Source organism: Myiozetetes cayanensis, unplaced genomic scaffold (genome assembly GCF_022539395.1).
Source record: "Myiozetetes cayanensis isolate MyiCay16 unplaced genomic scaffold, myiCay2020 scf3, whole genome shotgun sequence".
NCBI classification, from domain to species: Eukaryota; Metazoa; Chordata; class Aves; order Passeriformes; family Tyrannidae; genus Myiozetetes; species Myiozetetes cayanensis.
Genome location: NW_026087521.1, coordinates 61,062,629 through 61,077,238, shown reverse-complemented (window position 1 = coordinate 61,077,238; position 14,610 = coordinate 61,062,629). Strand labels below are relative to the sequence as shown.

Here is a 14,610-nt window from a genome sequence, read left to right as displayed (position 1 = left end):
AGGGAAGCCCAAAGTTTCAATTAATTTTATTTTTTTTTATTTTTATTTTTTACAGTGTACATTGTTAAATAATGTAAAGAAAACGCTTGTAATTCAGAAACAGATTTTATGTGGAAAAAGATACTCAAAGTGTAATATTAAACAAAATAATTTAACAGTTCAGTAGCATTAGTTTATTCCTCTAGACTTCAGTTATTCATCCACAGGAGGAGAGGGAGGGAGGAAAAAAAATAAAATAAAAAAAAAATCAATGGTAAATGAAACCAGTTCTTGCATAACATTAAGTGAAAAAACGACCTCAAAAATTATTAGATCAAATTTAAATAACCATGTGCTGCATCCAGCTGACCAGTTCCTCTGCCATGAATATTCCCCTTGTCTCATTACTGCCTCAGGTTTGTCACCGCTCCCATTTCCAGTGGCCATGCCCAAGAGGCTCCTCTGCATCCCTGCAGATGGAAGAGCAGGCGTTCCCGTTCCGCCTCAGCCACCGGGACCCTGCTCTGCCCCCTTCCAACACACCCCTCGAGCCTCCTCTCTGTCCCCCTGCAGCTCCAGCCTGCACCTGCTACACAGAACCAACGCCGGCCTCAGGGCCCGGAGCGGCTCCTCCAGCCTGGCCCTGCTGCCAAAACTGCTGTGAAACAGCGACAGGAATGGAACGGAGCTCGCACGTTTCTTTGTAAAAGTGAGAACATCCACAGACACAAAAGCTCCCTAATAAGGCTCTGGGGCGGAACAGCGCTCCGAGAAAACAACGTGGGCAAGTAACAACCCTGTGAGGCACCAGCTTCCAGGGTACCGGCGAGCTGCTGCCAAGCACTGGGAAGCAGAACTCTGATCCCTCACAGCTTTCTGCAGCACTACATAAATACTGGCTGGTATTATTTTGACTTTGAAGAGGAAACCAGTATTTCTTAAATATGAAAAGGGAGAATGACCAAAGCAGAAGATACAGTACAGGTACTAAGAGGTGACAGACAGTGACAGTCCTGGTACCAGCTTGAAATTTGTTAAGAGTGAACAAAATTGTAAATCCTCCAAGACACACAGAGGAAACTTCTTGATGCCGGCTGTTTCAAGTACATCCATTGCCGGCAATGGACGTTGCACCAGGACAGTCTGTTCCTGGCTTAAATGAATTTTACAAAAAAAACAAAAAAAAAAAAAAAAAAAAAAAAAGAAAAAAAAAAAAAAGAAAAAAAAAGGAAAAAAAAGGTAAGAAAAGCAATCCCAGCAGACAAGCCCATGCCAACGAGCAATGGCACCTCTCCCTCAATCCACATCCTAACCAAACATCTTTACCACTTTGCAGGTGGAGTCAAACTGCATCTTAAGTTGGGCCTTCCCCAAAGATACACGTTCTCCCCATCCTCTCTCCGCTTCTGATCCAGACCTCCTGCCTCCACAGACAATATTGGTTAGTCTCGTTTTAGCTTCACCCACAACCCTCCGTCCCTCCCCCACCTGGCCCCTGTCACACCAGCAACTTCAGATCTGCCCGCCTGGACAAGCTTCCCCCACACACAGAACGTTGTTCCAACCCGTGGCCTCAACGGCTTCCCCCTCCACGCCCCTGCTCCGAGCGGCACCGGGACCCGGAGCGTCCCAGGCGCTGGGTACAAACAAAGCCACCCCTCACTCAACTTGCCCTCTGCCCACCTGGGGCCTGCTGGGAAGACGACGCTAAACTGCAGAAGCAATAGAAGTCCAAGGCACTAAAATATCCAGCAAGCATACTGGGAGAACAGACAAGTATTCAAGTACATTAATTTATACAATTTTACATTCACATTTATTTATCTAATACAATGAAAATACAAAGGAAAAAGTTAAAGTGTCTCCAATAAGTATAAGGATATAGCTAGCTTTTTTTCCCATTTTTTTCTTTTTAACTTTTTTAACCCTCTATATTCCACTCATTTTTAAACTACTGTTGTCCAACAACATTTATATATCACAGTGTTTCCACATCAAAACTGATGGTAAGTACATGTCCGCAGGGAACTTTTAAATTTTTTTTTTTTTTAAACAATTTAAATTGCTCTAATGCTGCAGTCAAAGCTGTTAATATCTTACTTAAAGCAGTAATGACCTATCAAGCACGGGCTGCACTGCAAGTCCATTTGTGTGCCCCATCTTTTCAGAGCCAGATACGATTGACCAGGGAGAGGGAGAGGAGGGGAATTTGGACAGCTTTTTTCCTGATCTTGGTTCTTCAGGGAGAGGCGAGAAGCATGCTAAAGCCTCATGCTAGGGTTCAGCTCTCCCACCTCAACACATATGGATTCAGCTTCAAACCAGAGAAAAAATTTACAGCAAGACTGTATTAACTGACCCCATGACTCCTCTTCACAGCTCTCGTTCCACACAAGAGCAGGACCCCCTCGGTGAAAAGCACTGTCCCATCACAAGGATGCTGATCATCCTCCTCCCCCTTCCAAGTGTGTGGGGAAACCCCCTTAACAGAGAGTTGACAGCAACGGTTGGAAAAGATAAATTCATTCCCAGTCTGGCAAGCTACCAGTTCATTGCAGCACTAGTAGTTGATACAGGGCCCCATCTCCCTCCCGACGTCCTGTCCCGAGGTCTCGCCAGCGCGGTCTCCGAGCAGGGCTAAGTGGTCCGCAGGTTGGAGCCGGGGGGGTTGCTGACCGACTTCTGCAAACTGCTGATGTTGAAGCTTTGCAAAGAGGCGGCACCTACGGGCTGGAACTGGCCGAGCGGTGGCTGTGCTGGACCGCCCGCCCCGCTCCACGGAGCGGGGAAAGACGCTGCTGGATAACCGTACGGCTGCGGAGGGCATATAGGCTTTGTGAAGGGACCTAAAGAGGTAGCTGATGCTGCAGGGATGGGCGTAGCACCCAGGGAAGATGACATAGAGATACAGAGCTGACCTGGTGCCGAGAATTTTCTTGCCATGCCAGGGGCCTGAAAGAAAACCCAACCGCCGAGAGAAGTTACGTAACCGTGCTTAAAAACCACCCGTCCGCCCCGTGGTCCACAGGCTGTTCCCAGTGGGTGTTTTCAAGGACAAGCCACGGTCCCCTCCTCTTCAGTTACCCCCTTCCCTTCCAGAGCAGGCACAGAAAGAGCCAGCTCACGGTTTCCCAGAGCACTTGTCCCAGCTGCACAGCAGCTGTGCTCCAGCTGTGTTTGACACCGCTGTGTGACAGCAACAACCCCACAGCTTCCCACCATAAACGCTCACGGATCACATCTTACCTCATAACTACTATGCCCTTTGCCAACTTTCTTGCCAGACAGGTTCATGGCATCCCGGGCCCAGTTATCGACCAGCTTGTGCAGGTCATCTGTGAAAGTCCCTTTCCGGCTCGAGGCGATAGCAGTGGGCTGAGTCTGGGGCGCTTGGCTGTTCACCGCAGCCCCGACTGTGTTAGTGCTGCTGGTCCCTACAAACGCAAAAATCAGGAATCAAAACTAAGGTTCGAGATCACCTCCCTCTAGTGCGTGAAATAACTGTGGTAATGGAACACCAATAGAGAGCCAGTTAAAATGCCATGCAGATTAATTCTAAGTTTCGATTCCAGGACACACTGAAGTGGGAACTACAAGGACTCCCTACAGGCATTTTCTCAGATTGAGAGTTATTTCATAGATATGTTTACTTTGCAAGAAGTGCTGCAAGTGGTCATCTTAAGAGGGGAATGGTAGCAGCCTACAGGTCTTTGTAGAAGAAAAAGGACATTAGATTTCAGCACTGAATGACAGTACATGAGGCACATCGCTCTCTCATCCTAAACCTTTTAATTATAGCAACCACTATTGGCACAGGTCAATTCCACCTTGGGGGACAATGCTGGATGCTGAATAAGGAGTAGTAAAATCAGCATTGCCAGCTGCTCTGTAGCAAATTATCTCCACTTTGTAAAATGAAGAGAAAAATTCACCCAGTTTACACACAGAAAAAAAAAAGAGAGAGTAAGAAGCAGCAATTGTTGTTTCCAATAGCTGCCATACTTATGTTCTTGAGGATAACCAGATGGGGCTGTCTTCATCCACTAAACAGCCACGATCAGCAGGGGAAGTCTGCACTGCATTACATTTTGCTTTTTGCCTCTGAAAGCATTTTTTTGCCATTATGTTCAGATTTCCTATGTCAGAAGAATAAGCATTTCAGATGCACACAACTAATACTTAAAGAAGCTTAAAGAAGGCAGGAGTGAGAGTAGTTCCTCAGATAAGCTTGGACAAGTTTTTCTATTCACTGTAAGAACACAAAACCCCTTCAAATAAATCCCAGGTTTTGGTTCTGCTGGAAAGCCTGCTGAGTGTTATCCTGTGGGGAAAAAAAAAAGCAACCTAGAAGCTTTGTTTTGGATAGCCTCACTATGGTCCTCATAAACAGACTGCACTCAAATTTGGGGTTTTTTTGAAGGCAGACCTCGTAACAGGAATCAAAGAAATTGTATATTACCCATAATCCTACATTCCCAGCAATATTGCAAAGCATCCTCATTTACAGATATGGAAGTGCTGGTTAACCACTAGGGCACACCCAACAGCAAAATCAGCATCAGCAGTGCTGAAGCCAGAATTGCTTGCAAGCACACATCCTCACCTACTTGGTTCCCAAAGATCCTCAAGCATTTCTACTTGCTCCCTTTGGAGACTGCAACTAGGAAATCCATGAAAACCTGAGTTTATGGCAGGCATTTCTGAGAGGAAAACTGATATAAAAGTGGAGCACCAGAAATGCCAGCAACGAACATCACGTCTCTACTGCAAAGGCCAAATGACGGCACCGCAGTCTTTTGCCTGACAGCTCCCTTCGTCTGTTCCACTTTCCCTGGCTATCAGCCACATTCCTTGCAACCACTGTATCAAAGGAAGAACTGGTTCCAAACCCCTGCAGGAATGTTTCGTATCAAGGAGTGAATTAGGAAGGTGACGTACTTACTATGCAGGACAAATAAACAGTGTTACTGCCTCTAGTAGTGCTGAGGAGGGAAGGATATGTATCCATCCCACCAGTCCCAGCTCAAGCATGGAAGTGGCTCCCAGTCTGGGTGCCCACAGGTGGGGCAGCAGTTGTTAGGGGCAGGCATGCAACAGTACACATGAAAAGGGAAGAAGAAGGTTCCCTGAGCAGGGAGTGTGGCTGCAGCACGGATGAAGAGGAGCAGGAACACACTGTACGGTGCAAGGGAAGTCTGCAGTGATGTAGCAAGAACCTTAAGCATGCATCATGTGGAAAGGGCTCTGAATACAATTATTTAATAAGAGCAATGATGTGAAAGGTGAAATTAAAGACAAATGAGGCAAAAGCAAGAAAGTACTTGGGGGAGGGGGAACACCGCCAAAACCAGTAATCATCACATTCCACCATGAGGGTTCATGCAGGGATTGACACACTTGCTCTCATCCTCTTCACGATGGCCAGCATCTGCTTTTGATATTTCACATTTCCACTTCAATCACTAAGCACACTGGATCCTGGACCCACACTGGAGAGCTTCCTCAGGCCACAGAAGGGAGAGAATTAATCAAAGCTCATGCTACGGTGTGTTCAGTTGGAGATATGAAAGATCAGTTTGGAAAGTTTAAGTGCTTTCAAAATAAACGGATTGGTTCAGTGTGAGAAAGGTGGGAGGCTGAGAGAGCTTTGTCTGCAAAAGTGATTTTGTTAGGGAGCTCCCATCTCAGGTCACAGACATACCAGGCTACAGCATCATAGCTGAGCTACACAATTACTAAAGCTCTCATGTATTGTCAATTTTAAAAATTACTTCTCAGGAATTTCCCATTTTAGCTCTGACACAGTCACTGCCTGCAGAAACTGCCATCCAGAAGAGTCTGAAAAGAAAGTGCTTCAACTTGTAGCATTCAATGGAAACAACCCCCCACATTCCTGCTCGGTCACAGCAGCCGTCCCCAGTTCTGCTCTGACATGAAGGATCTCAAGTGAAACAGGCCCCTCTCTCTCCAGCCCACTACCTCTAATGCCTTCATTCGGCCCTTTTATTTCCCCTCCCAGAAACCACCAATCAAAAGACACCTTCAAAAGTCTTGAAATGACATGAGCACACACAGGCTTCTCTAAACATCTCTTGCTTTGGGAGACACACTAGAGATCTCTACTCCCTTATGCTTTTGAAAGGTTGGAGTGTCTGCAATTGGATCCATCACTGAGGTGACAAGCCCCATTAAATCCCAAACAAAGCAGCTGCTCTGAGGTACAACTCTAGCACGTTACAGCGAGCAACTGACCCTGACACTCAGCTCCCCAGTGAAGGTGAGGCTCTGCCTGCCTCCACCAGGCTGCAAGAGCGGCAGCCTGACTATTCAATGTACTAATGACAGAGTACACGTTAGAGGGCATAACACAGACAGACAGATGCTGTGCTGGAGACAGAGTCAGGGACATAAGGCTTCAGTGACCAGGAAAAGCTGATGAATAGCTTTACAGTCAGCAATCGGAGATAACAGAAATAAGATAATTACTACAGAGCTGGTTGCAAGGACAGACTTTTTTCACCATCTTCCCTGAAGCACAAAGAGAGAGTAATTTGTTAAAGATAAGAGAAACAGTGAGAAACGTTTAGTATCAGGAAGCATTACAAAAAGCTTGGTGAGAAACAGAGAACACAGCAAAGCAGGGCTCTTGCAGTCACTACTGGGACATTCTAGGAGAAACCCAAGGACTGGTCTGATGGTTTAATCTGTTGTACTTCCAGAAAGAAGAGAGGCCCGGCCTCCTATATTTATTCTTGATCATTCTCAAACAACAGTGAAGAATGTCAGGAGACATTAAGGTCATAACTGGTTCTTATCAGGAAAGGAGAAGCAACTACATCTTCCATTTTTGTCAGGATGTAGGAAGCATTTTACAACTATCAAAGTTTGACCAGTAACATAAGATTCATTTGATAGGTTAAGTGCTTTTAGTTTGTCACCCTATTTCCTCAGATCTGTGAAAACAGTTCAGATGTTCCCTGCCAAGCTGTACCACTCTGTTTCTCCAGCTGCACAGTTAAAAGCATCAATCACTGCACTGTTTCCTCAAGACCACTGATTCTAAACCAGCATCTTCTCCAGTTGTCACTCTCCACAGCAGTCTGCAACAGCATTTCAAGGACAAGACTCCAGGAAACAAGCAACCTGCAGTAAGCCAAGTGCCAGGCCAAGCTGTGCCATGCCAAGTATGACCTGCTTTTACAGGACAGCTACAACACTCTTTTCAACAGGAATCTATTTCCCTGAGCACCAGTCCCAAAAGTAGGAGATACATATGCCAAAGTACTATTCTAGCTAAGTGGCAGTAAATTTGCAGTCAAGGCCTTGTAAGTAAATTATACTCTGATATATTCTGGTTGTTCTTTATATTCTCAACCCAAAAAGAGGACAGGCCAGACTACAGATAATTTTTAGAAGTTAGCTTTGGTAAGAATTTAACTTCTTCCAAGAAAGGAACCATAAATTTTGACATTGCAGATGTCAGTGCACATCTGCATGTTGATATACCAAGCAAAAATATTTAAAGCTGCTTAATTTGAAAATTAAAAACCATTAGCGCTTATTTCCCAAATCCAATGAAGCGGGATAGAATTATCATTGCAAAACTGAACAGCTAAGAGGTTTCCCTCCTTCTGACTCCCTCCCTTTCTCAAGAGGATGGAGCTGGTTGCATTGCAGCTGTCTCTGCAGAAGGCCAGGCCCAGTTGCCACACACAGCCCTGGCTCAGCTGTGCCACTGCCGACCGTAGCGAGATAGATGATGCGGATGTGTGGTACTGCCATGCAGCACAGCGACCGAAGGTCTCTTCACAGCACTTAAAGCTTTCTCATATCAAGTCATTCCAGAGGGTGGGAAACAAATGTGGGGCATTTAAAGGGTCCAGACTGCAGAAGCAGCATTGGAGATGTTGCAGCGCTCCCAATAAAAAGCATCACATCAGCAGCTCAAGCATATTGTTATTTCAGCCACATCAGAAGTTTGAGGCTCTCTTTAAAGTCTGGCCTAACATAAGTACAAATTAAAGGATTCTGAAAAGAGCTGCAAGGTAACTCATGAGACAGAATGTCTGAAGATATCTACTTAAACATATGTCTTTTTACCCACTTTTACTGCTATTTGTTGCACATTCAATGTATGTCCAATTCCCAGTAAAAACTTCTAAACCTGTGCCCATTAGCAGGTGAGGTTCGTTCGAGTTTGCCTGGAAATATCCTCTAATTATTTTTTAAACCCTCAACGCTTCCAGCTTTAGTTATCCCTCTGCTGATGACCATAAGAAGTCACTACTAACTGCCTACAGGTGGCATCAATGCTCTGCACTGTCATCAGCACTGGTGATGAGGCCATGCAGAAGCTCATCCACCTTGCACTGCAGGGCACACTGCTGGAGGAGGGCAACACATTCCCCCCACCAGTTACTGCAGTGTCCAGCAAAGGCATACTTTGGAAAATGAATCTTCCTCACTCTTCCAGTACAAAGATTACCTCCCCTACAAGTCTCCTGTCACCTAACATATGCTGAAGATAAATTACTGAGACAGGCCAAAAGAAAATGCTCATGTACCTGCACCTCGCTACCTCTCCCCAGCTTGTGTCACTTGACTGACCTGTCCTGAAAGTTTCCACTAAAGGTTTAGAGAAAATGAGTGCTTGTGATCATGAGTTTAACAGAGAATACCTAACACGAGAACCCAAACTTCTAAAGGCGTGCTAAGAGCAGCTCAGCTGAGCCACGGCATGGGAGGGAATACAAGGTGGCGGATGAGAACGGGCTGCATGAAACAGATCCCAGCAGCAGAAACAGAAACCAAAAAGACAAAACAAAAAAAACAGACAAGGAAGGAGTAAAGGTGTTACACACAAAGAGCCAAGCAGGGCGTACTCAGAAATCGGGTCCTCCTGCCACCAGGCTTGAACGTCACTCTCTCAGATGCACAGTTAAACTTCGCACAGCCTGTGAGAAAACAAGAACGGGAAGAACAGAGAAAGGAGAGGAGAAGAGACAGAACACCACTACAAGATGTTAGCAACTCGAAGTTGGAAGGGTGAAATGCATTAACATGACACACAAGAATAAGTCTCAAAGTGCGGACCAAAGAGTACACAGACAATATACGGAGTGAAGAGACTCCCTCCAACACCTCCAGACATTAAGCCAAGTTTGCAGTGTTACTCTCCAGTACATAACCCAACAATAAGGTTGCAATCTATAGGAAAGCCAAATCCTGGCAGAAGTATCCAATTACAAAATGGTACTTGCACAACTCTAGATATAGGGAGATGATTCAAGTAGCTCCAAAACACTAGAAACAGTTCTTTAAAAAAACCTTCACAGAAAATTCTTCCATAAAGTCTGTTTCCATTTTCTGCCTGTACTTCTCCAGTTTCAGCAAAAACACGCATTAGAATTGATGTATTCAATCACTCTAAAGCAAAGCTTTTCAGAAAGATGTGCAAGGGGGAAAAAACCTGGAACAGCTAAATTCAGAGAAATAAAGGAGTCATCCCCTTAATGACTGGCAAGTAAAAAAAACCCTTCCTACCAAATAAGTCAGAGCTGTGCCTGAGAAATTACTTGATAATGTACTAATAACAAGCAATCCACAATTCGAGTAACCTGAGTAATTATTCCCACCATTCCATCCTCCTACACTGACTCTTCCTTCCAAGATAATTTTTTATCTCCCAATTGAAGAACATGAGCCATTTTTTACCTTTTACTGTTAAAAATTCCATTGCCAGAAACAGACAAAGCAGTTTGGAAGTCTAGAAGGACTCTGAGCCTTCAGAAACTTTCTTCAGAAATTTCCCCCTGTTTCAGTTATCTGTTAACATCAAACCTGCTCTGCCCCTTCCTTCGTCTAACTTCTCATTTCCAACCTGCCTCCTCTTCCCCTCAGGCAATACCTTTCCCCCAGGTCAGCAGAGCATCACCTGGCACCATCCCACTGCACTGTTTTGTGTTGTCCCTGGGGCTCTCATTACAGCAGACAGGGCCATTCATTACTTCAACCACCTCACACTTCACCTGTGTGAGCAGCAAGAAACGTAGCTGCAAAAACCAGCCTTGTCAGCCTCCACACTTAGGCTGGGGACTCCAAAACTGCTTTAACACCATATGCTAAAAATGAAGTGTCCCAAAGTAGATCGCTCATCTCCATTGCTAATTACGCTCATTCCATTTAGAGTCTTACCTTGGCCCGGTGCCGAAAGGCTCGGTACCGACAGGGCACCATCACTGGTGAAGGCAGAGTAGAGATTTTCACTAGAAGGTGAAGGTTTGAGGGGCTGTAACAAATGGTTCTGCCCAATCTCTGGCACACTACCAGGAGGATGAAGGGTCTGCTGAGGAGGCAAGACTGATGGTGCACTCTGAGCTGACAGATTGCCTAGAGGAAAAAAGGAAGGCAAAAAGTTTTGGTTTCCCCGCATCATTTTTGAACCTTCTGTCATTGTTCCCAAGGGACAGGGGAAAAAAAAAAACAGAGGAAAGTTTGACTGGAACAGTTACTAATGGAAAAAACATCTTCTGGTCAAGCATGACAATTCAGGTAAGACAGGGAGAGGCAGGGGGAGAGAACTACTCCCATTTCTGAGAAAGCAATAAGATCAGGAAAATGCTTCAGTTTTAAAGACAATTCTGTGCCAGTTCACTGTCACGTGCTCACACAGAGTTCCCATATCATATCACAACACACAAGTGAGCAGTCAGGGTGACTGGACACAGAAACTGCAGCATGACCCAGAATTACCAAAGTGAATATGCAAGAAGCAGTAATAAGTATTTCTGTTCACAGTGCTGACCCTCCAATACTGTTTGCTCATGCTACAGGATTTGAGAAACATCTCCAATTACCCAGCAAGCATCTGTCATCCACGTCATTCAATCAGTAAACAGAACTATTTTCTGAGTTCTGTTTATTATAAAAATGGTTTTAGTCAGAAAGGAAGCCTTGCCAATTCTCAATTTGTAAGCACGATAATGCTGCAACTCCATTAAAAAAAAAAAAAAAAGAAACATCCCTCAACTGTGACTAAGTTTCTATGGTGAAAGGACACTAGTAATACCATGCTTAAAAGATACTAAAGAAAAAAAAAATTCTGCAGATGACTGAAAACCCCAGCCCCATTCTGTAAAATCAGTTTCAGGAGGAAACAAAAACAGTTTAACTAACAAAGGTTTCCTCTCATACTGTAAATTTACACTTTTCTTCTTAGTCAGAGCCCAATGACTAATCTGTAAAAAAAAAAAAAAAAGAAACCACAGCTTTAAAACTGCTTTTATAGAATCATGTAACAGTATCTTTCAGTGGACTGAAAAAGTCACAAGCAAGACTACCAAATAGCAAAAGTAATTCCAAAAATGATAAAAGAAATCCAGGGAGGAACCAGTACACATACAGACCCTTTCAAAAGAAAAGACAGGGAGACAGACAAAGATCTCAGAGTGAGAGATGGTACCTTCTCTGTTTTATATACTAAAAAAATTGAAGCAAGTCTTACCTGATAGCTGAGGGCTTTTGTGTCCCTGGGAGCTGCTACGACTGGACTTGCTGCTTTTTCCTTTAGTAGGTCGTCTCCTTCTTCCTGAAAGGGGTGCAGCTGGGGGAATAATTACTGCAGGTGGGGCCTTTCCCAATTTCATATACAGTGACTCAATCTCCTGCTTCTGGCGACTCTGTAGCTCCTGGATCTCTTTAAGGTGCCTAACAAGTTACAAAAGAGAGTGACTTACAAAAATGTACACAATTCCTCCCCTCCAGTCAGGCCTGATATGCCTGCTTTGGTCAAGCTCTCCATTTAAGAAAGGAGGAAATAAATCTTTTCCACAAATAGTCACTAAACACACATGGCAGAACACTTGCCATTTTCCAGTTAGCTCTAGCCCTGGCTAGAATTCCAACACAAAGTTCCCAACATTGTAATCATAAAACCAGGATAAACAGAAGTACATAAAAAGCATTAAAATGTTACAGGAATAGCTAGATTACTCATTTTCTAAGGCACGTGGCCTTGGAGATTTCTACACTGGTATTACCTTACATTTTGTTTCAGAGCAGTTGCATACATAGGATTTAAAACTGCCAGCTGCCCTAAAAAAAAAAAGCTCAACTTCCAGTATAAATAAATTCGTAGGTCACATTGTTTGACTTTTAAATTTTTTTTCTAAGCCCACAAGGTTTCTTTAGGAAAAGAAGAACCATTAGAAATGCCAGAAATGCATACTAGAAATGCAGAGACTGTTATGTGTAATTTTCAAACAAGATTGCATTATTCCCACTAACTACTAAGTGTCACTGATATGCCAAATCTTCCTTACATCTGCAGTCTTATCCACAGGGCAGCTGTCAGTCTACCTACAACAAGGTCACAGGTTAGCAAATTAAGTACAGAAAATACGTATATTCCTTTTTTATTGTAATTATGTACTGCTTTCCCACTACAGAATCCTACTTCCCACACAAACACTGACAAGGACTCCTGACACTTGGCAAAGGTAGAGCCTTTTAAAGAAGTCTCTTTTTGTTCTTGTGAAAAGGAAAGTACAGGTGAAATTCCTATTTCATACATGGCCACACAAACAAAAAAAGCCTTACTTCTCCCGTAACCGACGGAGTTCCAATTTCAAGTCTTCATCTTCAATATCTGACTCGTTGTCACTGCTCATGTAGGAAGAGTTGAATGAGTTGCTAAGGCTCTGAACAGGGAGGCTGATCTTTGATCCCAGGTGCTGGAGAGAGTCTGGGCTCCCTGAGCCATCATCCAAATCCTTAGCCATCCCACTTAAGAAGGCGGCCTCCGGATCAGAGGACGGACCATTCATGTGTGGGGACTGCCTCAACTCCAACTCTTTCTTCGGAGCTGCAGCTGAAGAAGCAACTTGTTCCAAGCCCACAGAGAGAGGAAGAGTCATTGGCTCTTTCTCTGCACAGCTGACCTCATCCTGAGTCTTTGACACCGAGAAGCGCCCCACTTGATTTGTTGTTGTTGTCACCTGAAAGCGCCCGACCTTCGTAGCCTGACCAGCATCTACCGGTAATTGCAGCTCAGGATCTGCCTGAGGAATGCCATCTACCACATCCAAGGAAGCACCAGCAACAGCCCCGCTTTTCCGACTGCCAGCCTGCTTTACCAGTGTACTCTCTGGGCTACTGCCAGAGAGACATGAAGAATCACTGGAGGTGGTTTCAAATTGCACTGGCTTAGTTTCAGGTTTGTCACCCTCTTTTAGCGCATCATCCACTGCCACGGATACCTAGAATAGAAATGCAAACATGCAGACTTTCTTGGGTTTTCCTTAATATCATGCTTTTATTTACTTTAATAGTAAGATGCATCTGAGAAGGGAAAATAACTCATTTCCTTGGTATGCCACAAAGCAAGCTACTGCTTCCCTGCAGGCAGCACATTGCCACACAAAACAGTACTTCCGAGCATTCTGGAGGATTAACTCCAGGACACACAGCAGATTCAGATGGGGCTTCCTTCACCAGCAGGACATAATACAGTGGAACTGTTTGTGAAAGAGTAACTAACACTAAAGACCAAGGTCTGCCACGATAAAACACTGTATTTACAATTCCAGACCTGCACAGACTAGTGCAATCTCTGTCGTGACTGAAAACATCATCTGCCCAAAACACGGCATTCACAAGCTCTATGTGGACATTCTCTCCTGACAGCGAAGTCCAGCACGAGGAGCACCGAGCTGGCACAACACAGGAACTGCTCAAAGATCCTGGATCAACAACCAAGTGAGCTGGAACATCTCCTACCTGAAACCGTCCCATCTTCAGAACACTGGCTCCTGCTGTGGTAGCCACAGCACTGCTGTTTCCATCACCTGGTGCTGCAGCTAAGGAAAAGGAGAATGGGATTAACAGGAAAACAAGCAACAAACTATTTGAACTTCAATTTCTTTTTAACTCAACCACACATGAACTCCTAACAGGCCTTTGGATTCACAGCATCATATGAATATTAAAAAGTTAATTATTAATGTTAAGTTAAAGTATTTTTCTACAAAGGTTCCCCACTCAGTGTATTTGATGAAACTGCACTTGTAGGTAACAGTAAAAAAGCACACTGATTTCAAACAGGGATGTGAAAATGGACAAATAATTAAAAACAGAACTGAATTTATGCAAGAAATAGCTTATTTTAATTCAATATCCATATTGACTACCTAAATTTCACAAGCATTGGGGACAATTTAGTAATAGAAAAGTAGTAAGTTGAAGAAATGCTATAAACCACATTTACTTAAAGCAGTCTATCTGACGCTTTCAGAGCTGGATTCTTAGGTGTCAGCTCCTAGTTTTGTTGCTCTGTGCACTGGCAGTATAAGGTTACAAAGCTGAGAAATAACATTCTATTTTTAAATCAGTTCTATTGGACAGCTTGCTCTGTTTATTAACCAACTTCCCAGATTGTTTACTTGTACCTTCTGAACTTTAATAGACAAAATCCAACTCATTTTATAGCAGACTAATGAGTTCTACAGTAGAGCACACTAGCAACATACCAAAATGGCATATTTTATTTTACTATATGGTTTTATTAGCTTTTGAAGGTTTGTCACCAAACTTCAGAGGCACATGCATGTTAAATAGTGTTTATCAGATAGCTCA

General features: G+C 43.9%; 1 protein-coding gene across 15 annotated transcripts in view; it reads right to left on the bottom strand.

The window, feature by feature from the left end:
- Positions 1-10: 10 nt before the first annotated feature.
- WNK1 (WNK lysine deficient protein kinase 1) overlaps positions 11-14,610 on the bottom strand; it is a 102,433-nt gene continuing 87,833 nt past the window's right edge. For 7 of the 15 annotated variants that reach the window (XM_050325483.1, XM_050325488.1, XM_050325491.1 and 4 more), the window contains 8 exons: positions 13,756-13,835; positions 12,577-13,235; positions 11,483-11,685; positions 10,174-10,368; positions 8,841-8,933; positions 6,466-6,507; positions 3,226-3,413; positions 11-2,931 (listed from right to left, as the gene is read on the bottom strand). In XM_050325483.1, coding sequence (XP_050181440.1) covers positions 2,617-2,931; positions 3,226-3,413; positions 6,466-6,507; positions 8,841-8,933; positions 10,174-10,368; positions 11,483-11,685; positions 12,577-13,235; positions 13,756-13,835 — 1,775 coding nt within the window. In that variant the 3' untranslated portion in view covers positions 11-2,616. The remainder of the gene's footprint in view (positions 2,932-3,225; positions 3,414-6,465; positions 6,508-8,840; positions 8,934-10,173; positions 10,369-11,482; positions 11,686-12,576; positions 13,236-13,755; positions 13,836-14,610) is intronic. The other 8 variants (XM_050325485.1, XM_050325497.1, XM_050325496.1 and 5 more) reach the window with 4 other exon arrangements.